General features: G+C 52.6%; 1 protein-coding gene across 2 annotated transcripts in view; it reads right to left on the reverse strand.

Moving 5' to 3' along the window:
• Nucleotides 1-402: 402 nt before the first annotated feature.
• OLFML2A (olfactomedin like 2A) overlaps nt 403-17,513 on the reverse strand; it is a 28,717-nt gene continuing 11,606 nt past the window's right edge. For both annotated transcript variants that reach the window (XM_027966451.3, XM_027966452.3), the window contains exons 3-8: nt 14,911-15,018; nt 11,745-11,954; nt 9,430-9,676; nt 7,059-7,283; nt 5,813-5,998; nt 403-4,941 (exon numbers count right to left, since the gene is read on the reverse strand). In XM_027966451.3, the coding sequence (XP_027822252.1) occupies nt 4,337-4,941; nt 5,813-5,998; nt 7,059-7,283; nt 9,430-9,676; nt 11,745-11,954; nt 14,911-15,018 (1,581 nt within the window). In that variant the 3' untranslated portion in view covers nt 403-4,336. The remainder of the gene's footprint in view (nt 4,942-5,812; nt 5,999-7,058; nt 7,284-9,429; nt 9,677-11,744; nt 11,955-14,910; nt 15,019-17,513) is intronic.

A 17,513-nucleotide genomic window follows, 5' to 3' on the forward strand; every position in this document is an offset into this window, starting at 1 on the left:
TCACATGAATGACTGAAGTTTGAGAAACATCCCTCCGTGATGCTCAAGGCCCCCCTCCCCGATTCCACAATACTGTCTTTTCCCCAGGAAAACATTTCTTTCTGTTCTTACCTTCCCTTCAGCCCCATGTCCCCTGATCTGAGATTCTCTCTCTCTGCAGCTAAAGGTGGGGCTGCAAGGTGATGTCTGCACCTTTGGGAATGGCTTGCTTCTCCTCTACCCTGGGAGGGGCCTGGTTTTCAGTCTGACTTAGGTTCTTCTGCCCTAGTTCATTTTCCAGATCAGTTTCCAGTAACAAGGCCAATTCTCATAACAAACTAAGTATTGTTTTAAAGTTATTAAATGTCTGTGTCATGGTAAGGATGCAGATGATAACATTTAATCAAGACTTATAAATCAAACTTTTGATCATGTATTTATTTCGGTACAGTCCACCTTGGTGCAAAAAAAGATACTGTGGCAATTTACAAAAACAGATAAAATACAATATAGTAAAGAGATCAGGGTAAAGGCAAAAGCAAAAAGCTAGAATGAGGCCAGAGTCCAGTAGGAGACTCAGTACAATGACTGTTAAAAATAATCTCAAGTTTGACTTTAAGCTTCCCAGTAGCCAAAGCAAAAAAAAAACTGACTGGTTATAAAATTCTTAACAACAGTTAGTTTTGGGCTTTGGTGTAAAAACAGACCTGGTTCAACTCTTGACTATACTTCTTGTTAGATTCGTGACCCTGAGCAGGTTGCTTAACCTTTTTGAACTTGAGGTTCATCCCCTGTAATGGGGAAAGTAATGCCAACCGTGGGGTTCCTGGGTGGATTAGTGATACTGTAAGTAAAGGTGCCTTCTAGCTCTAGGAGGGTACTGCTTGGGCCCTCAGCTGCCCTGTGTCCTCACTAAACTGCAAGTCTTCAGCCATAAAAAGGAGTTGACATCTGTCCACTCTAACAGTCCCTACCTGCCCAAATGTGAAGCCTGTGAGAAGCACAGCTGGATTCGAACCTAGGACTTCCCAACCCTTCCTTACCCAGGGCTCCCTGACAACCATCCTGGGCTGTGTCCTGTCACCAGAGTGGTTTCCAATGTTGTCAAGGAGGAAAAGATGCTTTAGAACAAACCGGCTTTCAGAAGTCCTCAAGTCATTCCCAGGAAACCCCATCCCACCCCCCGAGCCTTACTTTTAGGTCTGCCTCCCAAGGCAGAGGCCTCCTTCTTTTCTCCCCAGACAGAGCAAATTAAATATTAAGGCCTAGAACTCTCTCATGAGGAATCAAAGGTAGCAGTCAAAGCCCCTTCCTGTATCATGTTGTTCAGAAATACCGGAGATGGCTTCCTTTGCCTTCACAGCTGAGGTCGGCAGGAAAAGCTGGCTCTCTCCTTTAAGTACCTGCTGTCAAATGTAGTAAATCCCACAACAAAAGCTCTCCCCTGCCTCCCATCACTGATAGGACAAAATCCAATTGTCTTAGAATTTCCTTTCCTCTCCTTTATACTTGACTTCGTTCCAAATGTGATTGGAGGGAGTCACTCTTTGGTTTGGCATTCAAGGCTCTTTATGAGTGGACCCCAACCTCCTTCTTGGGTCTCCTGCTGCTACTGCTGCTAAGTTGCTTCAGTTGTGTCTGACTCTGTGCGACCCCATAGACGGCAGCCCACCAGGCTCCCCCATCCCTGGGATTCTCCAGGCAAGAACACTGGAGTGGGTTGCCATTTCCTTCTCCATGCATGAAAGTGAAAAGTGAAAGTGAAGTCACTGAGTCATGTCCAACTCTCAGTGACCCCATGGACTGCAGGCCCACCAGGCTCCTCTGTCCATGGGATTTTCCAGGCAAGAGTACTGGAGTGGAGTGGGATGCCATCGCCTTCTCCTGTGAAGATGCAATTCATGGCTTGGCTACACTGGTCTAAAGGAAACGAGCACTATTCTGGAGCTGCTGCGAGAGAAATATACAATTGACAGAAAACACGTACTAACCAGCCGTGAAAACCTGACTCTGCTACAGAGTAAACTGCTTGCTTGGTAAGTCCCTTCACCTCAGTTTTCCCATCTGTAAAATGGGCACACACAGAGTATATACCTTCCACTGTTGTGAAGATGTACATGCCTTTCTTAGTCCACTGCTGATGTTCATGTTATATTACCTGATTTGGAAACCTGGCTTTCCACTTAACTGCCTCCACTTAACTTCTCTGGGTGCCAGTCTGACTATCTATAAAATGAGGAAAATAACTGTACCTACAATGTAACCCACATACAAGGACCTGAAAGCAGAAGGGGATCAGTGAATGTTTAGAGGCTGCAACCAGCATCCTGTCCCCGAGAAAACCATTCTGCTTGTCTTTTTTCAACATCAGTCCATTTTAACTTTCCCTTTTCTAAGACTAATGGGAAGAGAGGAGCCTGAACACTTCTCACATGGTTGGGCTGTGATATCACAAAGCACTGAGTCTTCTAAGACCCACACCCAGGACTTGCAGCCCCCAAAGAGTCTGTATGCTCAGCCCTTGGAGTTCCACTGGGTGGGGGCGCCTGGATGAGTCCGCTACTATGAGTCAGGCCTGGCTCAGCTGGGCGTCATCATTCCCCTTTATTTTGGGGGTGAGTTACAGCTTAAACAAAATAACGTCACCTGACAATGTCTGAAAGAAGTGTATTCTGCACAAAATGCATTTCCTTACACTCCAGGGTATGCAGCTGAATTTCCCAACGTGGCAGCTGGGTGTTCATATACACAGACACCTGGGAGCTGGCATGGGGACTGAATGAGAGCAGCAGGGTCCGGGGTTGTGTCGAGATCAGCTGTAAATACCCTTCAAACGTGTTAGTATGGTTTGGGTGCCAGGGGGTCTACAGCATAGCTGCCTCCAAGCCTGTAGGATAAAGGATTTGGACAAAGCCCTTCTGGAAGGAGGTCGGCTATGTCCCGTTCCCAGAGTGGCCCTGTGCCCTTTCTCCTTTGTTGATGCAAGGAGTCAGGCTGAGAACTTCTTCCAGCTCTAAAAATGTTGTTCAAAGCAGATAGGGACAGACCTGAAGGTCTGATCCCCTGGGTTGCCTGGGACTGAGGCTCAGGGGAGCCCACCTTTGCATTTTCAGCCCCAAGTTGGACTCCGGGCACCCTGGCCTCAATATCTCTGAAGCCAGGAAAAGCCTGACCCACAGACCCCTTTCTCCTTCCCTCCCAGCTTTCACCCCCTGGCTCTTCCCTGCCACCAGAAGGTCCAAAACCTCCTCTGTGCTGGCTGCCCAGATCTCAGCCTCCCCGCCGTCTCCCAGGCCAGCTCACCTAAAGACCAGGTTAGGACTGCCAAGGAAAAGGAAACCGGTTTCACCCTGGTACTGCCCAGCCTCAGGCTTAGGATCTTGCTCACGGCAGACCTGGAGTATCCCTGAGTGAACACAGGTTGTGGGTTAAAAAGTCCAAAGAGAAAGGACAAGGTGGACCCCGGCCCAAAGGCTCTGGGAGGTAGTGGGGAGAGGTCCCACAGCCTGGGTATGTGGCTGGAGCCAGCACTCCTGGGTGGAGAGGGAGCCCCAGGGCCTGGCCCAGTTCCCCACTCTGGTAGAGTTGCAGTGGCAGGCAGCTGCCTGCAGCCTTCTCAGCTGCTGCCTCAGAAACAAATGACGGCACTGATGAAGAATAAGAGAAAATAAAAATGAGTACAGAGGGAGGGGGTCTTGGAAGGGGGGCTGGTATTTTTTTCTTGGGGTGTGGTTTCTGTTCAGTGGCTGGGTGACTGTGGAGGTTTGGAATGCGGTCAGACAGCGGGTGGGGATGGGGGGCTGGCCAAAGGCAAGGAGCAAGGACATCAGCCAAAGGGCCCAAAGCCCCAGGGCCACCAGCAGCTCAGTCAGAACAGGGCCCTGGGATGGCATGCAGAGCTGGCCTCCACCCAACACTAGTGTGTTGGTTCCAAAGGTTTCGAGTAGCCCCTGGGTAGGGAGACAGACTTGAGAGGACAAGAAAAACCAGGAGAGAAGGGAGAGGGTTGGAGGTAGGGGAGAGCATGGTCAGGTCTTATCTGTAAAGTGGGCTAGCCTGATCCAGACTGAGGCCTCAGTCTCCTCATCTGTTAAATGGGCTTAACTGCCTCTACCTCCAAGGGGGTCAAGATTAAGCAGGTTAGTGCAGGTGAAGCTCTTGACAATATTCTGCAGGTGGGAGCGATTATTACTTCACTGGGTGCTAAAGAAGGCTGATCCTTGCTAAGCCACCTGCCTAGCACCTAGCCCTGGGCCTGGCCCCCAGTAAATATTTGCTGAGGGAGTCCCTTGCAGGAGTCGCTGTGGGGAGCCCCCATGCCCATGGCCACTCCTCTCCTGTGACCCCAGGTCCCCACTCAGATCACGAAGTGGAGGGTGTAGGTGAGCTGGTGGCCGTTGTCCCAGGCGTAGAGCACCCGCTCCTTGGGGTTGTAGTCGATCTGGGTGGTGTAGGCGTGCTCATTGAGGAAGGGCAGCTGCAGGCGGGCATCAGTGCCCGTGTGCGTGTCGAAGGCGTAGGCCACGTGGCCCTCCCGCTGGTTGTACGTGTCCACGGCGTACAGGATGCCGCACACCAGGAAGCAGTTCCCGTAGGAGTTCCGCCGCAGCCGCGTCTTCCACGTGGTCTCGCGCTGCACTGACAGGTCGCCGGGGTCCAGGCGGCTCAGCACGATCACCTCGGACTGCGCCTCGTCGCGGTCATCCACAGCGGGGTAGATGACCCACAGGCCACTCTCGTCCACGGCGAAGTCGATGTCCGAGTGGCCACGCCACTTCCAGGGCGTGGTGTCCTCATACACCACGTCCGGCAGCAGCGCCCAGGAGGCCACGAAGCGCTGCCGCAGGTCATACTTGATGATGTTCTTGGTGAAGGCGCGGTTGTAGTAGAAGGCTCCCTGGTACACCACGTGGCCCGTGCCGATCCAGTTGTAGGGCAGCTTGTACATGTTACTCCAGCGGCCTGCGTGCAGGGGGCGGATGGTCACACCAGAGCCTCGGGAAAACCCTCAGCTCATCCCAGGGACTAGCAAGCAATGGAAAAGCAGTGAGCTGTGGGCCTGGGGCTGGGCCAGTTATCTCCCCCGTCAAGACATTACCCCATGTGCCAGGGGGCTCAGAGGATTCAAGGTTACCAGTTGTGGACCAGCATAGGCCAGGCTGATACCGGGGCATTTGCCCATGCCCTTCTTGCTGCCTAGACTGCCATTTCCCATCCTGTCTGCCTGGGGAATGCCTCAGCATCACATCCTCCAGGAATTCTTCCCTGGTCTCCAGGCTGGGCTCCCACAGCCCCAAGGCCTCCCTCTAGCACTATATCCAAGTTGTTTCTTGAAGCTTTTGCCACACACATCAGATTGTGCATTTCTGGAGGGCAGGTCATGTCTAACTGACCCTTTCCCCCCATCATGTTCCAGATGTGATAACAAAATTTCTGCCCTTCCCTGTCCAGACCTGAAGCTCCTGCAAGGCCTGGGGCTCTGCTAACCTGTAAGACAGGGTGATAACCCCCCACCTCGTGGAGTTATGGAGATACCATGAGTTGATACACACAGGTGATTAGCACATAATAAGCACTCAGCAAGTGCTGCAAACAAGATGGACGTGGTCTTGCCCTCGTGAGTGTCATTTACTGTCAAGGGTAACAGTACTCAATTTCCACTTAGGGGGTGCCCCCAGACTCCCCTTCTTGGGGTGGCTGACCATTCAGAGCTAGGCCAGGCTGGGGAAGCCTGGACCACAGAATATCACAAGGCAAACAAGGGCCGTGTCTCCAGGGGAACCCTCCCTAGGCTCCCCAGACCTGCCCCCTCCCCAGCTCGGGGGTCCCCCACCTTGCTTGAAGTTTTCCAGGTTGCGGAATTCCACCAGGCTGTTTCCATAGTAGTAATTGGTGACATAGATCCTGTCATCCCTGGCAGCGGGGTCCTTCATCCAGGCCCCCTCATGGCGCCCATAGCTGTGGTGTCGCACAGGGGGGTCCACGGCCCGGAGGGTACCCTCACAGCTCGCCTCTCTGCCTGTGGGGAGCGAAGGGTGCAGCATTTGGTACACACAGGCCCCGAGCCAAAGGAACAGACCTGGGAACATTATCTGAATCTTTCTTAAATCCCTTCTGAGGTTTTGTTTGTAGCCTTATTATTATTATTTTTCTTTCTTCATAATCAAAGCAATGTCTCCTCATTGTAGAAAACAGAATATTCAGAAAAGGAAAAGGGAGAAAATAAAAATCATTCAAACTTCTGTTATTCAAAGAAATTTTTAAACATGTTGTATTTCCTTCCTTTTCTTATTTTCTCTGCATGTACAGCCATGCAGAAATACTTAAAAAGCACCATCATTCTTCCGAGTATACAGTTTTATGTATCCTGTTTTTTCCCTCCACTGAGCAATCTCTCACATCATTAAATGGCCTTTTAATGATGTGATTTCAAGGTTCCACCAGACCGCCAGACAGCTGTGCCACTGAATTAATTTAACCAGTCCCCTCAGTGTTGACTTCAAGATTATTTTCAGCTTTCTGACATTAGAAATAGACCACAAGCAAACCAGTTAAGCTGTAGCTGCTGTCCACATATCTGACGGATCCCTTAGGAAAAGATTCCTAGAGGTGGAATGCACATGGACCAAAGTAGGGAATGGTTTTAAGGCTTGTTATCACGGGCAGCCAAGATGCCCTCCAGAAGGATGGGCTCAATGACTTAATTAGGAAGATTTCTACCTAAGACATAAGCCGAAACTACAAACATGGACATAAAAAACAGGGCCAGAGACTTGACAGAAGAAATCCGGAAGTAAAAATTTGGATTTGATGATGGGATTCTAGGTGATGTTTTAAGAAGAATTTGTTGAGAACACTATCTGTTTCCCTGTAAATGTGGTCAGGCTTTTCCTACAAAGATCAGATAGCCAACATTTTAGACTTTCCAGACCACATATTTCTGTTCCATATTTTTTTTTTTTAAACAACCCTTAACATTTGTAAGAACTATTCTTAGCTCAGGGGCTGTACAAAAGCAGGTTGCAGGCTGTATCTGGCCTACGGGCAGTAGTTTGCTGACCCCTGTGAGGCTTACTCACCTTGACTGGGGACTTCTGGGCGTGGGGGTGGCTCGGTGGGCAGGGGACTGGTGGTGGGGGTGGGGGTGGGGGTGGGATCCAAGGCATGGGTGCCAGGGGCCAGATCCGCTCCCTCAGGGCCCTGGGGCGCAGCCTCCTCATGCTCTGCTGAGTTGGGCTCAGGGGGCCGGCCCTCCACCCTGGGCGGCAGCTGCTCCAGCCAGGAAGTGCCCTTGAGGGCATTGTCTGTGGAGAGAAGACCCCGTGTTCACATCCGAGCAGCACCCACCATTCCCCGGGATCCTCCCCAGGCCCACGGGGCTGCCAGCGCTGGGGCCATGGGGGAGAGAGGGGAGTGGCCCCTGAGGAGTGAAAAGCCTTGCAAAGTGGGAAGTGGGGAGGGCTTCCTGGTCAGCAGACTGGCTGTAAGCCCCTCAGGTGAGTGATCTCGGTCAAGTCCCCTGCCTCAGTGGGCCTCAGCTTCCCCTTCTGTGAAATGAGAGTCGTGAGGTCTACCACATCAAGCTGTTGTATCGATTAGAGAAAAATGTGTATGAGACATTTGCACAGATCCTGGCAAATATGAGGTGCCAGACCTGAGACCCCTTTCCCTCCTAAATAAACACTTTGTACCAGTGTTTTCATTTCCTGGATCCCATCTCCGGAGGCAGAAAGCCCTGCTCCCATATTACAGACGTTGTCTTTGTCTGGATCCACCCTCTAGTCTCTCTCATCCGGGATTTGACATCGCAGGTAGGGCAGGCCAGGCGTGGCCAGCTTCCCATCCCTTCTGGACGCCAGGTCTCTGTCCCCTTGTTCATCTCCTAACTCCCATCTCTCAGCTTGCTTGCTCTCCCTTTTTCCATCCCTGCTAGCATGGGCTGTGCTGACCGGAACTTCTTCAGCTCCATAGAATTGGTTGGGGCCCTCTCTGGTCATCCCTGACCTGCGCTCCCCTGGGTTGGAATGGCTGGGGTCAGGGAAATGGTTGGAATGGGCAGGGAAAGCAGTAAGACTCTGTGGCAGAGCAGGGGACGAAAATTCTTTAGCTTCTGGGCTCCAGTCCCACTAACTTGCTGTAAAACCTGGAGGTGGTCACTTCACCTCTCTGAACTTGTTTCCTCTCCCGGATCAACTGTGACAGCATGTGTGCAAGGATTCAGAGCTGTGATACCAGAGACAAAGGACCTGTGCTATCGTTACTGTGGTGGTAGGGCCTCCAGAGATGTACCGAGGCTCATGTGACTTCTACCTGTCTCTTCCTGCTGGGCTTCCCCTTTGCACAGGGTGTAGCCAGGCCCCACTGGGGAGCAGCCCCTGGAGTCTCTAGGGAATGAAGGTACACCCTCTGGTCAGCGGACCTCAGTGGGGCCCAACCTTGGCACCCAGCCAGGGCAGGGCTTGTTCCCACAGGCCTCACTGGCAGAGTCAGATGCCTGCAGCTGTTCATGGGCAGGGCCCCGGCCAGGGGTCAGCAGATCTACACAGTGGCCAGGCTGAACTGGCAGGACTCAGAGCTGACAGCTGGCACCAGGAGCTGGGAGAAGAGGCCCCTGAGATCTGGGAGACCAAGAATTGAGGGGCTCTTGGGAGACTGGTCCCTCACAGTTCCACTCCTGGCCCCCTTGGGCATGGGCTAGGCAGAAAGCCTCAGTGGAGGAGGTGATCAGCAGGACCCAGGAAGGGGAAGCAGGGTAGGGACACCTCTCAGGGACATCAGAGGAGAGCAGGCATCTGGGGACGAGCTCAGAGGGAGGATCAGAACCACACCAGTGGGGATGGCCCAGAAATCTGGGAACTCTTGGAACTTTCGTCTCTTGTTTTTCGATTAATTATTTCGTTGCACTTCACCATGATCTGGTAGGGAGCTGTAAGAAAGAGACCAGAGTCTGTGGGCTCTTCTTTGGGAGGAAAAGAGTGGAACGTGCTGGAGAGGCCATTCTCTCCAATGCCAATCTTGGCATGGGAGGTGTCGCAGAGGCCCCGGGGCACTTCCCAGAACCCTGGCCTGGCCCCTGCGTTCTCCCGCCCCACCAGAGGCAGCTGCTTAGTTATGCGTGTGCTTTCCCCCACTAGACTATGAGTTTCATGTTAGGCAGACTGTCTGGAAGATACAGCACACACAGAGTGAACTTTCAGCAAATCTTTCAAGGAAGGAGGAAAAGTCCAGTGAGACTGGAGATAGCTAGAGATCCTGCAGGGGTGCTTCACGTTGATTTTATCATTTCATCCCCACCCAACAACCCCAGGAGGGGGACTATCCCATTGTGTGGATGAGCAAAGGGCACCAACAGGTAAACCACGGAGCTGAGGTCTGGGGCAGTTTACAGAAGAGATCCTGGGTCCCTGTAGGGCTCCTCCTCCCCAAGGTTCCCATCTTCCTCCAACTCACCAGCCATGGCCTCGGTCGTGTCCTTCCTGCCTGCCTTGTAGTAGGTGATACCTCGGATCACAGCCTGCTGCTGGGCCAGGGCCCGGGGCTTGGCTGTGGGCTGGGGGAATCTGCCTTTGCCCTCCTTCTTCAGCCTCTCCACCTTCAGCAGCTTCTCCTTAGGAGGTTTCAAGAGGCCCTTATCGACAAAGCTCTTCTGCACGCTGCCATATTTGTTGTTTTCTTTGCCTTTCCTTCCAGCTGTGTCCTGGGGAAGAAGGGGAGTCTCAGACTTGGAGGGTGGTAGAAGGGATGTTTCAGGGGGTCAGGGAGGCTCAGCATTTGGGGGCTGGTAGTGGTCAGGTGGCTCCAGGCCCTGTGTCCCAGGAGCTCCTGAATTCATAGCTCTCCTCCCATCACGGTGACATCCATGACCAGGGTGTGCCTCGGTTTCCCTACTCAGCTCTCTAGCTCCCTGGTAGGCTTGAAGCCCAGTCTAATAGGTTAGATCCTGTTCCACTTCCCAATTATTGTTCACTCTGCCTGGGGGGTAGACTGCAATGGTCAGCTCCCCGGGGAGGTCAGCTTCCCATCCGTCTCTCTCACTCATTGGTCTTTGTGTGTGAGCAGGGAGAGGTTCTCAGGCCCTCCTGACCAATCCATCTGTGAGCCTGGAATTTTCCCAGTTAGCGCCGAAAGTCCCGTATCCTGGGAAACCCTTCAGTCCTGGGCAGACTGGGATGGTTGGTCACCAGGGCACTGACCTTAGGGCATGCTGTTTCTAACATTTTAAGAATTGTGTTATTTTGGCTTCCTTTTAAACGCTTCTGATGCTGGCTTGGCATGCGAACACTGCGCCTGTGACATTACCCATTGTTAGGCAGGATCTCCAGGAGATACAGCAAGGACGGTATCTAGACTTTCTGTGCCACTGCCCCAACAGGACTCTTTCCAGCTCTGGAACTGGCACGGAATGAGCAGGAAGCCAGCTCTGGGCCGAGGCACCAGGCTTCCTCCCTGCTTTATCAGCATCCTTGTGGTCTTTGCTGCAGACACAGATGGTCCCATCATCAAAATGTCAGCACAGGAGGCTGAAGGGTGGAGGGGAAGAGCATGGGCTTGGCCGTCACGCAGGCCCGGGTTCCATCAAGGCCACCTTCTCCGAGGGACCCTGCTCCATGTGTCCGCATCTGCCAAACCGGCAACGAGCATCCGTCCTTGCAGGTCGTTGCGGGCTTCACTGAGACAATGTCTGTGAAGAAGTCAGCTGCCTTCTTACCCCACTCACTAGAAAACAAGGCCCCTGTGGGAGCGGTGGGGGCTGTGTCCTGTACGTGGTGACTGGTCAAAGGAGCGAATGGAAGTAAAGTCTAGTCTGTGCTCCCTCTGCCAAGGCACACATCCTGGTGTGTGCTGGTCACAGGAAGTAGACTTCGGATAATTTATCCACCCAAAGAGGACCCTTTTTTTTTTTTAAACTTGTTTTGGTTGCCCTGGGTCTTCACTGCTGTGCAAGGACTTAGCAGTTGCTGTCCTCGAGCTTAGTTGCAGTATATGGGATCTTAGTTCTCCAGCCAGGGATGGAACCTGAGACCACCGCATTGGGAGCTCAGAGTCTTATCCACCGGACTAGCAGGAGGTCCCTCCCCCTTCTAATTTATCTGACCAGTGGGAGAGTCTTTTCTGCAATCTGTCTGGCTAGAGGAGGGCGTTTTGCAAATTTGCCCAAAGGTGTGTTCTATGTCATGGATGGCTCTGCCTGGTGAAAAGAGCAGTGCCTTTGCTCGCTTTGGGAGCTGAGTTTGAAGATGGAAGGCTGGGTGTTTGCTGCAGGAGTTCTCCACCCCACAATCAATTGGTTGCATGAAGAAGTGGTATTAGTTGGCTCGGGTCCCGGAGGCATTGCCCACATACATCCCCTGCCCGCCCTCCTCCCCCGCCCCCCGCAGCAGAACTGATGCAGCCAGGGGCCCAGCCACAGCAGATAAGGTTACAAGTGGTGGTGCTGCAGGCGACCTGGTTCCCCGGGGACCAGGCAGGGAGGGTCATCTCTGCAACTTTGTCCCCGCTAGAGTGGAACCAGGAGTGAGAATACTGCCAAACGCCTGGCTCAGGAGCCCCGTGTCTGCTCCCAGCTCACCTGTGTTGACGGTTTACTGCGCAGCAGGCATCCCCTCGCCCACCCCCACCCTGCCAGGGACTCTCCCACTAGGCCAACCCTCAGCCCCAACCCACAACCCCAACCCATGACCCAGCTGGCCCTCAGGGCCAAGGTCCCGGCAAGCTGTGCTCCCAGCCCACCCACCTCTGGTCCCGTCACCAGAGCCTGGTCTCACCTGAGCCTTGCTGCCGGCGCCAGGGGCCGGGGCAGCGGCGGGCGCCGTGGCCACGTCCTTCTGCAGCAGCTGGAGGCCCAGGCTGGAGAGCTCCTTCTTGATGCTCATCATGATGGCTGAGTGGTTCTCGTAGTGCCTCAGCTGCTCGCTGAAGTGGCGCATGCTCTCCCTCACTACCTCGTTCTCCCGGCTCAGGTTGGCCTTGATGCTCTGTGGGGGTGGGACTCGAGGTCTTTCCAGTCTCTGGGCTATCTCCCACCCTGGGGCACACCCCAGCTTCTGCCATCAGGGTTTGCCAACCCAGTCTCCCAACCCAGGGCTCAGGGGAACGTGTGGGGCAGCACCCAAGAGCAGTGGTGAAATAAAGCATGTTGCCTGAGACCCTGTGGTTATCAATTTTAATTTAAAAACTGCATGAATGAACAAATAGAAAATATGTTCATAGTACTAAATTAAAGGATACAAACGGATAGAAAATCTCTGGCTCCCATCCACCTGTTTCTGGGTTAATCATGATGGCCTTCTTTCTTTCTTCTTGTTTTTCTTGGCCATGCTGCATGGCTTGCGGGATCTGACTTCAGACACTGAACCCCCATCAGACACCGCACCCTGGTGGGGATCGAAGCCCTTGGCAGTGAAAGCTCAGTGTCCTAACCACTGGACTGCGAGGGAATTCCTCTTCTTCCTCCCTCCCTCCTTTCTTCCCTTTCTTCCTTCATTTCCCCTTTGCTTTCTCCCATGAGTCTGTTTTGGGAACTCTTGCACATCTCTGTATATAGTGCTCCTTACACCTTCTACTTCCTGGTGGCTCAGATGGTAAAATGTCTGCCTACAATGTGGGAGACCCGGGTTCAATCCCTGGGTCGGGAAGATCTCCTGGAGACGGAAATGGCAACCCACTCCAGTATTCTTGCCTGTAAAATCCCATGGACAGAGGATCCTGGTAGACTACAGTCCATGGGGTCGCAAAGAGTCGGACACGACTGAGGGACTTCACCTTCCACACCTTCTACTGACCACACAGTCGGCCACTGTCTGAATGGACCAATGTACTTAGCTAGTCCCTTATGGATCCACCTTTTAAGTTTTAAGTTGCTACCCATCTTTTGCTACTTTAAAATTACCTAGTAATACATAAATATCCCCTTTTCATAAAATAAACATAAACTTATTGGGGTTTTGCTACGGCCTCTGATCTCTTCCTTATCTCCAAGTCTCCAACTTTTCTCCTGGGTCTTGTCAGCTCCACCCACAGCACTAACCCCCATCTTTATCCCTACTCTGCTTCTCCTGCCCTGCCTCGTTGTCTCCCTCCTGCTGCGGACATTGCCTGGCTTTAGCAGCCCCTAGCTCCACAGGCTTCCCTGGTTTTTCAGATGGTAAAAAATCTGCCTGCAATGCAGGAGACCCAGGTTCCATCCCTGGCTTGGGAAGATCCCCTGGAGAAGGGAATGGCAAACCCACTCCAGTATTCTTGCCTTGAGAATTCCATGGACAGAGGAGCCTGGTGGGCTACACAAAGAGTTGGACATGACTGAGCTACATACACACACAGCCCCACTCCCACTGGATCACAGGGAAGACAGAAGGCAAACCATGTGAGGCAGCTTTCTCAACCTCAGCACTACTGACATTTGTGCGTTGTGGGATGTTTAGCAGCATTCCAACCACTGCCCACTAGAACCAACAGCATCCGCCACCCACTTCCCCCAAATTATGACAACCAGAAATGGCTCCAGATACACCAGCTGTCCCCTGGGGAGCAAAATCACACAGGGCTCAGAACCACTGGCATAAGGGAAGAAAGCAGAGGGAAGCTGGGACTCCAAAGTGCTGCCTGACTCCTGTGATGTTTTTCCCTTAGGCAGAGGGAGCCAGCTCCTGAGGCTGTTCTCTCTGTCTCCTCCCAGTGTTCGCAAAAAACTTCTTTTGTTTTCCACAGCTATCACTTAGTGAACAGAAGCAAAGCAAAGATAATGCAAAACAGAAGATAATTTAAAAATCATTTCTTCGTGGCTGCGGAAATCATTGTCTGGCTCCTCCAGATTGCCTGGCTCACAGTTACGCGAAGTGAGTTAACATTTCCTAAGATTACAAGAGGAAAGGAAGGTCAAAGCAGAACTGCAGAACCAACAACAGGAAGACCTGGCACGCACTATGCACAGGAAACCCTGGGCACAGGAGAAATTCAACAACTGTTATTATCTTTCTCCCGTGCTGGCACAAAAGAGATACTAATCAAATAATCTTTGAATAGTTAAGTGACCCTGGACTTTGGGGTTCGTAGGGGTTAATAGGGGCTTTTCAGGTGGCGCTAGTGGTAAAGAACCCGGGTTCATGCCTGGGTGGGGAAGATCCCCTGGAGAAGGAAATGGCAACCCACACCAGTATTCTTGCCTGGAGAGTCCCATGGACAGAGGAGCCGGCAGGCTATAGTCCATAGGGTTGCAAAGCTTTGGACATGACTGAAGTGACTTAGCACGCATGCACACAAGGGGTTAATCTCCCCTTGTGGGGCACAGGATGCCCAGGTGCCCCCTCCTGCTGGAAAGGAAGCCAGGAAAGGAAGCCCCTCACACCCCTGCTGGCAGCAGCATAGCCCCATGCTCTCAGCAGCCCAGCACGGACCGGATGCCGGAAACAGGCGGAGGCCAGGCTGTGCCAGCAGAGACGCAGACCTTAAGCCTGCACCTCCACGCTTGCTCAGCTCTGTCCCTGTCCTCAGGGGGCGGTGCCAGCCACCCACCCAGCCCTCCGGCACATTTGCGCTGAGCAGGAGAAGACAGTTAGCACCTCGGTCTCCACGGTAGGTGGGTCCTTGAACAGCCATGCTGCCTTGGCCCTGGCCCCAGGAGGCTTGGCCAGCCCTTCACAACACTCGCCCCAGACTTGTGCCCTGGTCTTGGTGAACTGAGGGTGGCCACAGGTTCCAGCCCCCTCCACACCCCTTTCACACAACCAGCAGGCACCTCAGTTTATCCACCCAGCCCTCCAGCTTCCTGTGGGCCCTCGAGGCCCAGTCGGATTTCCTCCTCAAAGGCGGAGCCCTGTGGCCTGCATCTCCTTGTCCCAGCTCCCTCCTGGAATCCATCTTCTAACAGCCACCAGGGTCCAGACAGAACTGCCCAGGCAGCAGCCTGGCCACTGGCTTGAGCCCTGCCCTTACCTCTTCCAATGTGTTCATCTGGGAAGCCACCTTGTGGACGTAGGCGTGCACTTTCATGAGGTCCATGCTGTACAAGGTGCCCTCCAGGAGATCCACCATGGACTGCAGCTGCCGGGGAAGGGCGAGAGTCAGGGAAAAGGCATAGCATGCGGCAGGACGAGAAGTAACAGGTAGAACTGGACATGGAACAATGAACTGGTTCAAAATTGGGAAAAGTACGTCAAGGCTGTATATTGTCACCCTGATTATTTAACTTGTATGCAGAGTACATCATGTGAAATGCTGGGCTGGATGAAGCACAAGCTGAAATCAAGATTGCAGGGAGAAATATCAATAACCTCAGATATGTAGCTGATGACAGAAAGCGAAGAGGAACTATAGAGCCTCTTGATGAAGGTGAAAGAGGAGAGTGGAAAAACTGGCTTAAAACTCAACATTAAGAAAACTAAGATCATGGCATCTGGTCCTATCATGTCATGGCAAATAGATGGGGAAAATATTGAAACAGTAACAGACTTTATTTTCTTGGGTTCCAAAATCACTGTGGATGGTGACTGCAGCCATAAAATTAAAAGATGCTTGCTCCTTGAAAGAAAAGCTATGACCAATCTAGACAACATATTAAAAAGCAGAGATATCACTTTGCCGCAAAGGTCTGTATAGTCAAAGCTATGGTTTTTCCGGTAGTCATGTATGGATGTGCGAGTTGGACCATAAAGAAATCTGAGTGCCGAAGAATTGATGCTTTTGAATTGTGGTGCTGGAGAACACTCTTGAGAGTTCCTTGGACTGCAAGGAGATCCAACCAGTCCATCCTAAAGGAAATCAACCCTGAATATTCATTGGAAGGACTGATGCTGAGGCTGAAGCTCCAATACTTTGGCCACCTGATGCGAATAGCTGACTCATGGGAAAGACCCTGATGCTGCGAAAGATTGAAGGCAGGAGGAGAAGGGAATGACAGAGGATTAGATGGTTGGATGACATCACCGACTCAATGGACATGAGTTTGAGCAAGTTCCAGGAGATAGTGAAGGACAGGGAAGCCTGGCGTGCTGCAGTTTATGGGGTCACAAAGAGTTGGACACAACTAAGCATATTCCACATATGGCAGGCACTGTGTCGGGGCCTGAATGAACCACTTCACTTAATCCATAACAACCCTGAGGACAGTGGAGAAGTGGACAGATAGCAGTGGATAGATAAAGGAGCTCTATCCACACCCCCTGGATCCCTGCTTCTGTTTCTCGTGCCCAACCCTGGCTTCCACGTGCGTACCTTTTAACTGCCTGTATCTGTGACTCTCTTCAAAGAGCCACTTTGCCCCTCAAAGTGTTTGGGAGTGTGTGTCCTCCTGGGGCAGTCTGTAGGCAAGGGCTGACTGGTGTGGACATCTAGAAGTCAGCATCCTAGCCCTGCAGGATAAGTGAGCTGCCACTCATACTCCAGCGTCCCCTACAGCTGGGGCTGGCACATGGCCTGAAACCATGCCCCTACTGGGCTTTCCTTCCCCCTCTCCCCCTAGCCCTCCTGCTGCTTCATCCGCTTCAGTATCAGTACCTCCTGGAAGCCCTTTCATAATGAGTCATCCGCACACAAGAGTCTGCTTCTGAGCACCCGACCTATGATAAGGTTTGGAGGTCTTTTATCTCGGTCGTGCAGATCGGGAAGCTGCGGCATAGAGAGGTAAAGCCAAGGCCCCCGGCTGTTAAATGGTGGAGCCAGAAGCAGAGCCCAGATTGGTATAAACCAAAACCTCTTTCCCATCATGCTTTACTGTGCCTGTCTGGGTTCAGATGGGGAAACTGAGGCCAAGAGATGGGGAGGGGCTTGCACAACCAGTCAGTAGCAGATGCCGCGTCTCCCTCGCCCAGTCACGGCTCTCCCCTCAGCTGCCCAACTCCATCCCCTCTCTGTCACACCTCATCAGGACATGATCCTTCCCTCCAGATGGCCAGGATGCCAGTGAGACTGTCAGGAAAACCTTGGCACAAAGGGCCAGTTGGGAAATCAGCTTTCCCTTGCCTCTAGTGGGCAGTTCCTCCAGTCCACCCCCTGTATGCATTCTCAGGGCCTGAGCAGGCCGGCGCTCCTGTTTGGCCTTGGCCAGCTGTTTCCAACAGTTTTACTCCCATTCTCCCAGGGGTGTTCAAGCTGTTTTAAGCCAGACAGTTCTTCTCTGAGTAGACTCTGATCTCGAAAACAGAAAAACGGGGACTCTGGTGGAAGTAGGGAAAGGGCCCTGAGCCTCCTCTGCTTCCCCACCACCGTGTTCAGCCTTGGAAGGGTTGCCTGGTACCCCCAGGGCTCTGTGGAGTTCAGTTTCTGAACTGTGCAGTTTCAGAACTAGACGCCCCTGGGTCTCAGCTTCTCTCTGGAAGGCAGGCAGCAGGGGTATGGTGCACAGCAGTACTGTCTGGACAGGGCTCAGCTCAGATGGGTGCATAGCAAGGGCTTCATGAATATCAGTGATGAGTACCATTCCAGGAGGCTAGATGGGACCTCCCAGCTTCACTTCTGTTGCCTTCAAGGCCACCAAAACTGGCTTCCTGAAGCACAGCTTTGACCATGGGTCTCTCCCCTGTCAGATGGCTCGCTGTGGC

This window comes from Ovis aries, chromosome 3 (genome assembly GCF_016772045.2).
Source record: "Ovis aries strain OAR_USU_Benz2616 breed Rambouillet chromosome 3, ARS-UI_Ramb_v3.0, whole genome shotgun sequence".
Taxonomy (NCBI): Eukaryota; Metazoa; Chordata; class Mammalia; order Artiodactyla; family Bovidae; genus Ovis; species Ovis aries.